We start from the raw sequence: 12,882 nt of genomic DNA on the forward strand, positions 1-12,882 counted from the left end.
TATCAATATTTCTGGGCAAAATGTTGGTTTGGTTAAATAAAGCAAACTTTTAAAATAGTAAACACAAAAAAATGTAATGAATCCACTCTAAATATACTTCAGTTCAAATTTAAAAATTCACGCAATCATTAATGGATTCCCATTTATCTAGCAGCAAGTTAGGAACATACAGTTTGGTCACGTTATCTATAAATATTGAGAATTATCTAACATATTGTAAAAACAAAGGCCATAGGTCACTTTTCTCAAAACTTCGTTTAAGTAATCACAAACTAAAAATTTAAAACATTGTAGATATACAAAAACACAAACCCCATTTGAACAACGTCTCTGTGAAACATGTGATGTCTCAGAAAATGAACAACATTACGCACTGTCTTACATAATACAAACAAGAAAGAGAATCACAAATAATCCCCAATCATGATAAAGAATTTGGTACACTCTGTTAAAAGGAGCAGATTCTTAATAAGTTTACCAACAGTTATCTAGAAACAACTTCCAACATCTGTTAACATATCAACAATTACAAACAAATTCTTTGTACATGTATGTACAACATTACCATAGTTTTGCTCAATTCTCATATTGTTTCAATATCATTATAATACACTTGTTTTAGAAATTAAATTGTTATAATGTACCTCTTTTGAATGTTGAATGTTCCTGTGTTTTTTAATTGTCGTTTATTGTGCATGTATTTTGTAGTTTGTGATTGTGCAATATTGCCACTGTTTCTTCATGGAATGTTCCGCAATACATATCTCATCTAAAACATCTTTGTTGTATAATAGTTTCTTACAGTTTTTTTTTACGGGGGCATGGTTGGCCCAGTCGCCGAAGGCGCTGCAATTCACTATGCAGAGTTGTGTCCCTTGGGCACGCCAGAAACCTATGACAGTGTGTTTGAATCTCGGTTCGCCCCGATTTTGTTGTCAGCACAAAACCCTTGCTCGTTGGTTTCACCAAAGTGGTGAACGTCTAAGACCTGCATCACTTCAGACTTTCATCCCACTTCAAGCTGACACGGAATACTATTCAAGACGGCGTTAAACCCAACTACCTCACTCACTCTTGTGTATGGTTCCGTTTGGTTAACTGGGTTTGTGTTGTGATTGCTTCCGGCTTAGATTTGAAATTTGTTTAGAAGAATGTTACTATGTTCAACCCAAACATCGTGAAGATATCATGCAACCGTATTATCTTTTTGGAAAATAATTGGAAACTACAGACCAACCTGTTGATTTCCTATGTATCCAGAAGCAAAGAACATATACGGGTTTATAATCTCAGCTGGAAGTTATTTTTTTTTTTGTCAAAGCAATAAACCATGCATGAAACGTAAACCGCCGCATGAAACGGTATGTACCATACATTACATACAGTGAAGTATTTAAAACAATGCTGTGCTCAACTATGCACAGCAAACGCCATACATGTGATTATGAAGACAACTAATAAAAAATTTCTCATATCAAACCCGTTGTTTTACATGTGTTGTTTATTGAACAAAGTCATACTTTATAGAAGCCTGTTATTTAATCATGTTGAACAATATGTTGCAACAGCAGTGTGAAAATTGAGTGCGAGTGACAGGCTTGGCCTAAATTCCTTCCTGGAACGTTTCTCGATGGCTGCCTGAATAACATACGATACATTGCAAAGGTAGTGCGCAAATTGAGCTGTTCAGGTAAGGGAGATAATCACTCACTCTCAGTGATACAGCTTGAATAAGATACGATGTACAGCATTGCAAGGTCAGTGCGTGAATTTAGCTAAAGGAGATAATCGCTCAATGCGCAATAGTTTATTCTTACAAAATATAGACCGGTTAACTTTAGCGAAATGGGATCATTTTTAGCTCTTTTAAAAACAAAATCAACAAATTTCATGGGTTATCAGCATTACGAAAAGTGACTAAGTCTCAGAATAGCAAGACGATTTTGAAGTATCTATTATTGCTGGAACAGATAAACATCAACATTTCACATGATTTGTATGTTTCGTTTCGGTAACTGTGGCTTGAAATTTCAAAGAAACCAACATGTCGACTTACATGCTACAAAATTAATCTCTCCCGTATACTTCCCCGCCTTAAGGGCGGGGAAGAATGATAGATGTATAACCATGAATCTGTGCAGATTTACACTCATGGGGAAGCCGACTCAATGTAACCCACGTTCTGTGGGTATTTACTGTGGTATCCACTCTTATTACATGAGACAGGGAAGCATAAATTATGTTTGTTCTGTATGTGGGATAGGGGTCAAAGGTCGTTATTGTTTATGTAAGAAAAAGTGCTGATAGGGTGAGGAACCAGATTATTTACGCTAGGAAGAGAGATTACATCAATGAGAGGAATAGGTTGGGGAGAATTCGTATTTAGATATATGAAAAACAACCATTTAGAGATTTGACTCATTTTGCATATACCATTAAAACCACAATGGTTTTTGTCAGAGAGTTGAAGGCCTTGGCAAAGCAACGTGGTCTACATGGATATTCTCAAATGAGAAAAGCTGAATTGATTGATTTCCTCGGTTTGGAATACAACAAACCCCAGACTGTTAGAGAACTCAAAGCTCAAGCAAAAGACAGTGGGCTGAGAGGTTATTCTCGAATGAGAAAAGCTGAATTGATCGCTTTACTAGATAATAATCAATCCGATGATAAAAATAATATCTTATCTATATATAGATATACCCCCGTATTATTTAAAGAAAAAAGCCATAATTAATGTAAAAAATAAATCTGATGACTGTTTAAGAATGATGATAAGATCTGCATTGTTCCCAGTATATTCTAAAATTGCAAATAGACCTTCTAGCTGTCCCCAAAACAACGGACTCAACTTTGATGGCATAGACGAACCTACACCAATATCACAAATTGATAGGGTGAAAAAGCAAAATAATTTAGCTATAAATGTTTTCGGACATTCTAAAGGAATTGTTGTACACAGGATAAGCTCCGCTCCAGAACGTATTCCCAGAATCAATTCATTTCTGATCGAAAAAGATGGAAAATATCATTATACATGGATAAAGAGTTTAAACAAGCTAGGAGAAAGCTAGATTAAAGCAAAGTAATGGGCTTAGATTCATAGACTCCGTACAGTTTCTGTTATCTTCCCTGGACAATTTAGCTAATGTGAACAATCCCGATGACTTTGCAATAACAAATCAATATACCAATCGGTTAACTCATCATTTGTTGCTGAGAAAAGGTGTATATCCTTACGAATATATGGATGATTGGTCTAGATTCAACGAAACTAAATTACAACCCCTTGAATCATTCTATAGTAACTTAACAGAAACTAAAATAACAGATGCCGATTACGAACACGCTCTGACGATGTGGGATAAATTAGGTTGTAAGAATTTAGGTGATTATCACGATCTGTACTTAAAAACCAATGTACTGTTACTCGCCGATATATTTGAGATATTTAGAAAGACATGTTTAAAACAATACGGCTTGGACCCAGCATGGTACTATTCAAGTCCCGGACTATCGTGGGATGCATTGTTGAAGAAGACCGGTGGAGAACGAAAACTACTCATCGATTACGATATGCACTTGTTTATTGAGAAAGGATTAAGAGGTGGTATATCGATGGTAGCGAAAAGGTATACTAAGGCTAATAATAAATTAGTGGAAGGATATGATCTGAGTAAACCCGACACTCATATATTATATCTCGACGCCAATAATTTGTACGTATGGGCTATGAGTCAACCTTTACCCGCGGGTGGTTTTGAGTGGATCGAAGTGAATGATATCCATAATATCAATGTGAATAAAGGGTACATACTAGAAGTTGACTTGGAATATCCAAATTCGTTACATAAAGACCATAACACTTATCCGCTAGCTCCCGAAAGATTAATGGTTAATAATGATTGGCTGTCGGAATATCAACACTCATTGATGGGTAATACAAGGTTAGCTAACGTAGAAAAACTCGTACCAAATTTGATGGATAAGACAAAATATATAGTTCACTACAGAAATCTCCAGTTATACCGTATCTATCATTAGGTATGAAACTAAAGAAAATACACAGAGTTCTAAAGTTTGATCAAAGCCTTTGGATGGAGCCCTATGTAAGGCTGAACACAGATTGAAGAAAGATAGCTACCAGCGATTTCGAAAAGAACCTATATAAGCTCATGAATAACGCAGTATTTGGTAAAACTATGGAGAATCTAAGGAAGCGTGTTGATGTTACATTAGTCAGATCTAGGAAGAAAGACTCAGGAAACTTATAGCCAGTCCGGCTCTTAACAGAAGCAAGATATTTGATAACGACTTAGCCGCGTTGCATATGCAGAAGAGTAATATAAAATTCAACAGACCGGTGTACGTTGGTGTGAGTATTCTTGACTTGTCAAAACACTTAATGTATGACTTTTATTACAACAAACTTAAGAAGCAATACGGCGATAGATGTGAATTGTTATATACCGACACAGATTCTTTGTTGATGGAAATACAAACCGAGGATGTGTATAAAGATATGGCAGAAAAAATAGATATGTACGACACGAGCGATTACCCAAAAGATAATCCACTGCACAGCATAGTAAATAAAAAGGTATTAGGTAAGATGAAGGATGAATGTGCTGGGACTCCTATAGCGGAGTATGTCGGATTAAGACCTAAGATGTATTCTATAAAGAAGTCTGATAATGGAGAGATAAGAAAAGCTAAGGTTACAATCACAGGATATATGGATTAAGAATGAACAAGACGTCATTATCCCTTTAGATACAAAGAGATGGATTGATAAGGATGGTGTAATTACTTATGCTTATGGTTATGGTGGTAATACTGTATTGTTGGGGACTATGAGCAACTCTTCTTGTACAAATGCCCTGCCTGGTCCATCTTTAAAATAATAAAGAATAGGCTCTCCTTCTTTCATAACCAATCGACTAATGTTATATATCTTACGGGACCAAATTGGATCGGTTGCGCGACGAGGCCTCCTTCGAGTTCATCGGGCTGGTATAAATATCTTATGCTTACTCTAAGTTTTTGTTCTTTGACTCTCCTCGGTGCTGAAGATTTGGAAGTCACAGATTTCATTTTAATCGCATCGGATGGTTTCTTCCCGATTAATCTCGTTACTTCATTTTTCAGCACTGATACAACAGCTGATAATCGTGTCACCCATTCGGTTGATCTTAATCGATCCGATTTCATTTTGATCCCTTACTGATATCCAAACTACCGTCCCTCTAATGTCCGTTAAATCTTTCAACGATAGCCACTACGGTGGGCCTCTTTTTCACCACACCTGATTTTGACATTGTGCTTTTTTAACAGTTTAGTTACTGATCCCATAAACTCGCGACCAGGATCTACTTGAAATAACTTGGGCCATTTTAGTGGTCCGCGTTTATATATGCGACTCAGTGCATTAGCTACTTCTGTTGAATCTTTCGAGGTTAATGGCTCAGCCTCCTTGTAGCTACTAGCCACATCCACTACGGTTAACGCATATTTATACATTTTGCGTCTTACCTTATCCTGGGGAAGAAACAAGAGGTCAGCCTGATGAACTTCTTTCGTTGTAAAAATATCAAACTTCTTCCTCGGTATATAACGCGGTGCCAGTAAGTATATTTGCCACATCGTTTGTTTCTTTAACCAATCCTTGGCCACATCTTTAGATACCTAAGCCTCAGTGGCTAAATTTTGTATTACTCCTATACCTTTCCAATATCCTTGTGGGCTATGGTAAATTTTATCCATTATTAATTAATATGGATGTTTCTTTTGATACGACTTATGACGATCGTTGAATCGCATCATCATTTTTGCATAAAAAATTCCCCCTGTAGTGGTGGTATAGGTATATAAATCTGGCTCCAGTGGGGTTGTGGCAGAACCCCTATTACCTATACTACTTCTGGTGTTTGAACTTTGAATTGTTTTGAAGGAAAGTTAGAGAAAGTTCCACTTTACAACTTCAGTAGTCTTGTTTTTATAAAAATAATTTCGGCTGTTCTAAAATCATGAAAAGTTCAATCTTGACATGGTTTAAGTCTCTTTTTTTTTATCATTGCGTATCGAGATACGTATCGTATCGTGACCAGAATATCGAGATGCGTATCGTATCGTGACCTTCCTGTATCGTTGCAGCCCTAAATCGTAGGAATGTATTCTGTATTAACTCTTCAACTGAATCTGAAATTCACAACACATGCACGATTGTGGTTGAACTGAATGTACTAAATATCAAGTAAATTACTTTAGTCAGAAGTAATGTTACAGCATCTTTTCAGGTAGTTGCTACACAAGCCATGGATACAATGTAATTTGTTTTGATTGGTTTGATTGGTTAATATGATGCTGTTAACATCTATCTACCGTAGCAGAAGGTAACAGTTGCACTGTGTGACAATTCTCAGCTTGGAAGAGATAATCACTAGTGACCAGAACCACTGATAACGGGTGGAATCACAGGTCAAGGAACTTCATGGTGGAATTGTTAGAGTATTTCTAGGTTATTATTCTTGGAACATACTCAGCAGGGATTACACAAGTCAGTGGCTAGGCAGCAGTCCAGAGTTGTGCTGGATGGATATGTGCTTCATAGTGTTTGTTCAAATGCTTTTTGTCAACCTGAGTAGGTGTCAGGATACGTTGTTGAAACTAACATCTTTTGCAGGGACCTTCAGAACTAGTTCAACAGCCAGTCGTGACCACACCCAATTTCCTCAATCTGGAAGTCAACCAACATCGACTACAGGCCAAAAGGTAAGCATTCTCCACTTTCAGACAGCATATCTACACATACAGCCTCACCTGGACTGTCTACACATACAGCATCACTTGGACTGTCTACACATACAGAATCACCTGGACTGTCTACACATACAGCCTCACCTGGACTGTCTACTCATACAGAATTACCTGGACTGTCTACACATACAGAATCACTTGGACTGTCTACACATACAACCTCACCTAGACTGTCTACACATACAACCTCACCTAGACTGTCTACACATACAGAAATACCTGGACTGTATACACATACAGAATTACCTGGACTGTCTACACATACAGCCTCACCTGGACTATCTACACATACAGAATCACCTGGACTGTCTACACATACAGCATCACCTGGACTGTGTACACATACAGAATCACCTGGACTGTCTACACATACAGAATCACCTGGACTGTCTACACATACAGAATCACCTGGACTGTCTACACATACAGAATTACCTGAACTGTCTACACATACAGCCTCACCTGGACTATCTACACATACAGAATCACCTGGACTGTCTACACATACAGCCTCACCTGGACTGTCTACACATACAGCATCACCTGGACTGTCTACACATACAGCCTCACCTGGACTGTGTACACATACAGAATCACCTGGACTGTCTACACATACAGCCTCACCTGGACTGTCTACACATACAGCATCACCTGGACTGTCTACACATACAGCCTCACCTGGACTGTGTACACATACAGAATCACCTGGACTGTCTACACATACAGAATCACCTGGACTGTCTACACATACAGCCTCACCTGGACTGTCTACACATACAGCCTCACCTGGACTGTCTACACATACAGCATCACCTGGACTCTCTACACATACAGCCTCACCTGGACTGTGTACACATACAGAATCACCTGGACTGTCTACACATACAGAATCACCTGGACTGTCTACACATACAGCATCACCTGGACTGTCTGGACTGTCTGCTCATACAGAATCACCTGGACAGATCATACAGATTGACCTGGACTGTCTACACATTCATACAGATTGACCTGGACTGTCTACACATTCATACAGATTAACCTGGACTGTCTACACATTCATACAGATTGACCTGGACTGTCTACACATTCATACAGATTGACCTGGACTACCAACACATTCATACAGAATCACCTGGACTGTCTAAACATTCATACAGATTGACCTGGACTGTCTACACATTCATACAGATTGACCTGGACTGTCTACACATCCATACAGAATGACCTGGACTACCAACACATTCATACAGAATCACCTGGACTGTCTACACATGCATACAGAATAACGTAGACTACCAACATATTCATACAGAACCACCTGGACTGTCTACACATTCATACAGCATCACCTCGACTGTCTACACATTCATACACCATCACCTGAACTGTCTACACATTCATACAGAATCACCTGGACTGTCAACACATTCATACACCATCACCTTAGCTGTCTACACATGCATACAGAATGACCTGAACTGTCTACACATGCATACAGAATCACCTGGACTGTCTACACATGCATACAGAATCACCTGGACTGTCTACACATGCATACAGAAACACCTTGACAGTCTACACATTCCTACAGAATGACCTGGACTGTCTACACATTCCTACAGAAACACCTGGACTGTCTACACATTCATACAGAATCACCTGGACTGTCTACAGATGCATACATAATCACCTGGACTGTCTACATATGCATGCAGAATGACCTGGACTACCAACACATTCATCCACCATCACCTGAACTGCCTATACATTCCTACAGAAACACCTGGACTGTCTACACATTCATACAGAATTACCTCGACTGTCTACATATGCATACAGAATCACCTGGACTGTCTTCACATTCATACACCATCACCTGAACTGTGTACATATGCATACAGAATCACCTGAACTGTCTACACATGCATACACCATCACCTTAACTGTCTACACATTCATAAAGAATCACCTGGACTGTCTACACATGCATACAGAATGACCTGGACTGTCTACACATTCATAAAGAATCACCTGGACTGTCTACACATTCATAAAGAATCACCTGGACTGTCTACACATGCATACAAAATGACCTGGACTACCAACACATTCATACAGAATCACCTGGACTGTCTACACATTCATACACCATCACCTCAACTGTCTACACATTCATACACCAACACCTGAACTGTCTACACATTCATACAGAATCACCTGGACTGTCTACACATGCATACAGAATGACCTGGACTGTCTACACATTCATAAAGAATCACCTGGACTGTCTACACATTCATAAAGAATCACCTGGACTGTCTACACATTCATACAAAATGACCTGGACTACCAACACATTCATACAGAATGACCTGGACTGTTTACACATTCATACAGAATCACCTGAACTGTCTACACATGCATACAGAATGACCTGAACTGTCTACACATGCATACAGAATCACCTGAACTGTCTACACATGCATACAGAATGACCTGAACTGTCTACACATGCATACAGAATCACCTGGACTGTCTACACATGCATACAGAATGACCTGAACTGTCTACACATGCATACAGAAACACCTTGACAGTCACACATTCCTACAGAATGACCTGGAATACCAGTTGACACATTCATCCACCATCACCTGAACTGCCTACACATTCCTACAGAAACACCTGGACTGTCTACACATGCATACAAAATCAGCTGGACTGTCTACACATGCATACAGAAGCACCTGGACTGTCTACAGATTCATACAGAATGACATGAACTGTCTACACATGCATACAAAATCACCTGGACTGTCTACACATTCATACAGAATGACATAAACTGTCTACACATGCATACAAAATCACCTGGACTGTCTACACATGCATACAGAATTACCTCGAATGCTTACATATTCATACACCATCACCTGAACTGCTTCCAAATTCCTACAGAATGACCTGGACTGCCTTCTCATTCATATAGAATGACCTGGACTGTCTACACATTCATACAGCATCACCTGGACTGTCATCACTTTCAAACAGAATCACCTGGACTGTCTTCACTTTCAAACAGAATATGTGACTTTGCATTAATGTATTTGTATATAGAATTTAATACTACGTGAATGTCACTGGTCAATACAAACATCTTAGTGTCAGCCAGGCTCCTATCTGAACACTGCAATGTTTGTTATCAAGGGGTATCATTGGAGTACATGTGAGGAACAAATATTGCTTTCCACCCACCTAGGAAAGGCAAGAGAAGCACTTGCTGCAGCTGCTGAATCTTGAATGTGTTGCAGAACTCTCCAGTGTACTGAGCGCCGTCACTACCCCATGGCACAGAGTCGGAGCTTCACCATCACCAACGAGATGAAGGTGGACTACATCACCACGGCATTACTATGCCCCTAGAAGAACTTGTGTGCAGGACCAGCAGCACATGTCCTTGTGTTCAAGCCGACCAACTTGATGCATTTATACATCTATATAGTATTTTGTTAGATTTACACGGGCACGTTTGTACGATATGTTTTTCTGGATTTCTTGTATGAATTTTGGAAAGGACTATGTGATATATTGTTACACTTTTGTTTTGGTTATAAACTAAAACCTTTGATATATTTACTTATACAGTTGTTATTCTCATTTTTGAGACCATGTAAAATTGCAATACCATGCACTGTCTGTTCAGTGGTTTTAGTAGGCAACATACATCAAGACATAGGTTATTTGCATTAATGTATTTTGGACTTTAGATATTATGCAGGTTATGCTAATTGTAAACAGTGTTGATCAAATATCACTGGTGGGTGGTGCAATACACTTTCTAGATCCAGCTGCTTCTATTGAATGATCAAGTTCACTAAATATGCATAAACTGGTTTACATCAGACAATCAACATGTAAGACAGGGTTTGTTTGATTGGACCTCATCATCCCACATGAAGGGAGCAGGTAGTTTCTAATCCTATGTGGAGATGTCAATGTCAATAACTGCTGTGTCATCCACCATCTATCTAGGAGACATTCACGCTCTTCACTTTCTTTGGGCCTCAGCCTCAGTTTTTCTACCTATATTTGTATCAGGGTAGTATTTAATCTGGTGAGTGATATTTTCAGTATTACCAACTTGGTTGTAAGGTTGTAAGCATGTTGCTAGTCTCAAGGATGTGCCTATTTTGACAATGTTAACACAGTTAAAATACTTAATTCTTAGTATGTTAATATATTGTTTCTATTTGTTACATCTAATAAAAAGTAGGTATTTTTATCAGGTGTGTTTCTGTTATTAAGTTCAACTATTCACATGGATGAGAATGGATGAGAATGAATACACTGATAGTCAGGTGTCCGGGGATTTGTGTGTTGTAATGGCAGGTATCACAATAATTACCCTTGACATAACAATATCCACAGACAATTTTCATCCCTGGATAAATGATTGCAAAACCACTGTGGAACAAAGCCTTTAGAGGGTAAAAACAGCTACATCCACCCCTACCCAGAAACAACAGCTGGAACATCCCTACCCAGAAACAACAGCTAGAACACCCCTACCCAGAAACAACAGCTGGAACATCCCTACCCAGGAACAACAACTGGAACACCCCTACCCAGAAACAACAGCTGGAACATCCCTACCTAGAAACAGCAGTGAGAACATCCCTACCCAGAAACAGCAGTGAGAACCATCCTACCCAGAAACAACGGTGAGAACCATCCTACCCAGAAACAGCGGTGAGAACCATCCTACCCAGAAACAGCAGTGAGAACATCCCTACCCAGAAACAACAGTGAGAACCATCCTACCCAGGAAACAATAGTGAGAACCATCCTACACAGAAACAGCAGTGAGAACATCCCTACCCAGAAACAGCAGTGAGAACCATCCTACCCAGGAAACAATAGTGAGAACCATCCTACCCAGAAACAGCAGTGAGAACATCCCTACCCAGAAACAGCAGTGAGAACCACCCTACCAAGGAAACAACAGTGAGAACATCCCTACCCAGAAACAACAGTGAGAACATCCCTACCCAGAAACAACAGTGAGAACCATCCTACCCGGGAACAGCAGTGAGAACCATCCTACCCAGGAACAACAGTGAGAACCATCCTACCCAGGAACAGCAGTGAGAACCATCCTACCCAGAAACAGCAGTGAGAACATCCCTACCCAGAAACAACAGTGAGAACCATCCTACCCAGGAAACAATAGTGAGAACCATCCTACCCAGAAACAGCAGTGAGAACATCCCTACCCAGAAACAGCAGTGAGAACCATCCTACCCAGAAACAGCAGTGAGAACCATCCTACCCAGGAACAACAGTGAGAACCATCCTACCCAGGAACAGCAGTGAGAACCATCCTACCCAGAAACAGCAGTGAGAACATCCCTACCCAGAAACAACAGTGAGAACCATCCTACCCAGGAAACAATAGTGAGAACCATCCTACCCAGAAACAGCAGTGAGAACATCCCTACCCAGAAACAGCAGTGAGAACCATCCTACCCAGAAACAGCAGTGAGAACATCCCTACCCAGAAACAGCAGTGAGAACCATCCTACCCAGAAACAGCAGTGAGAACATCCCTACCCAGAAACAGCAGTGAGAACATCCCTACCCAGAAACAGCAGTGAGAACATCCCTACCCAGAAACAGCAGTGAGAACCATCCTACCCAGGAAACAATAGTGAGAACCATCCTACCCAGAAACAGCAGTGAGAACATCCCTACCCAGAAACAGCAGTGAGAACCATCCTACCCAGAAACAGCAGTGAGAACCATCCTACCCAGAAACAACAGTGAGAACATCCCTACCCAGAAACAGCAGCGAGAACATCCCTACCCAGAAACAGCAGTGAGAACATCCCTACCCAGAAACAGCAGTGAGAACCATCCTACCCAGGAACAACCATGAGAACCATCCTACCCAGAAACAGCAGTGAGAACATCCCTACCCAGAAACAACAGTGAGAACCATCCTACCCAGGAAACAATAGTGAGAACCATCCTACCCAGAAACAGCAGTGAGAACATCCCTACCCA

At 39.9% G+C, this 12,882-nt stretch overlaps 1 protein-coding gene across 4 annotated transcripts in view; it reads left to right on the forward strand.

Annotated features, from left to right (window-relative positions):
• The window catches only part of LOC139473478 (putative leucine-rich repeat-containing protein DDB_G0290503), a 101,266-nt gene extending 90,269 nt beyond the window's left edge, over positions 1-10,997 (forward strand). For 3 of the 4 annotated variants that reach the window (XM_071256074.1, XM_071256077.1, XM_071256075.1), the window contains 2 exons: positions 6,683-6,771; positions 10,131-10,997. In XM_071256074.1, coding sequence (XP_071112175.1) covers positions 6,683-6,771; positions 10,131-10,242 — 201 coding nt within the window. In that variant the 3' untranslated portion in view covers positions 10,243-10,997. Of the gene's footprint in view, positions 1-6,682; positions 6,772-10,078 lie in introns of all 4 variants that reach the window. The other variant, XM_071256076.1, reaches the window with a different exon arrangement.
• The last annotated feature ends 1,885 nt before the right edge of the window (positions 10,998-12,882 follow it).

The sequence above is a fragment of the Haliotis cracherodii genome, unplaced genomic scaffold (genome assembly GCF_022045235.1).
Source record: "Haliotis cracherodii isolate W230 unplaced genomic scaffold, xgHalCrac1.p SCAF_29, whole genome shotgun sequence".
In the NCBI taxonomy this organism is placed as follows: Eukaryota; Metazoa; Mollusca; class Gastropoda; order Lepetellida; family Haliotidae; genus Haliotis; species Haliotis cracherodii.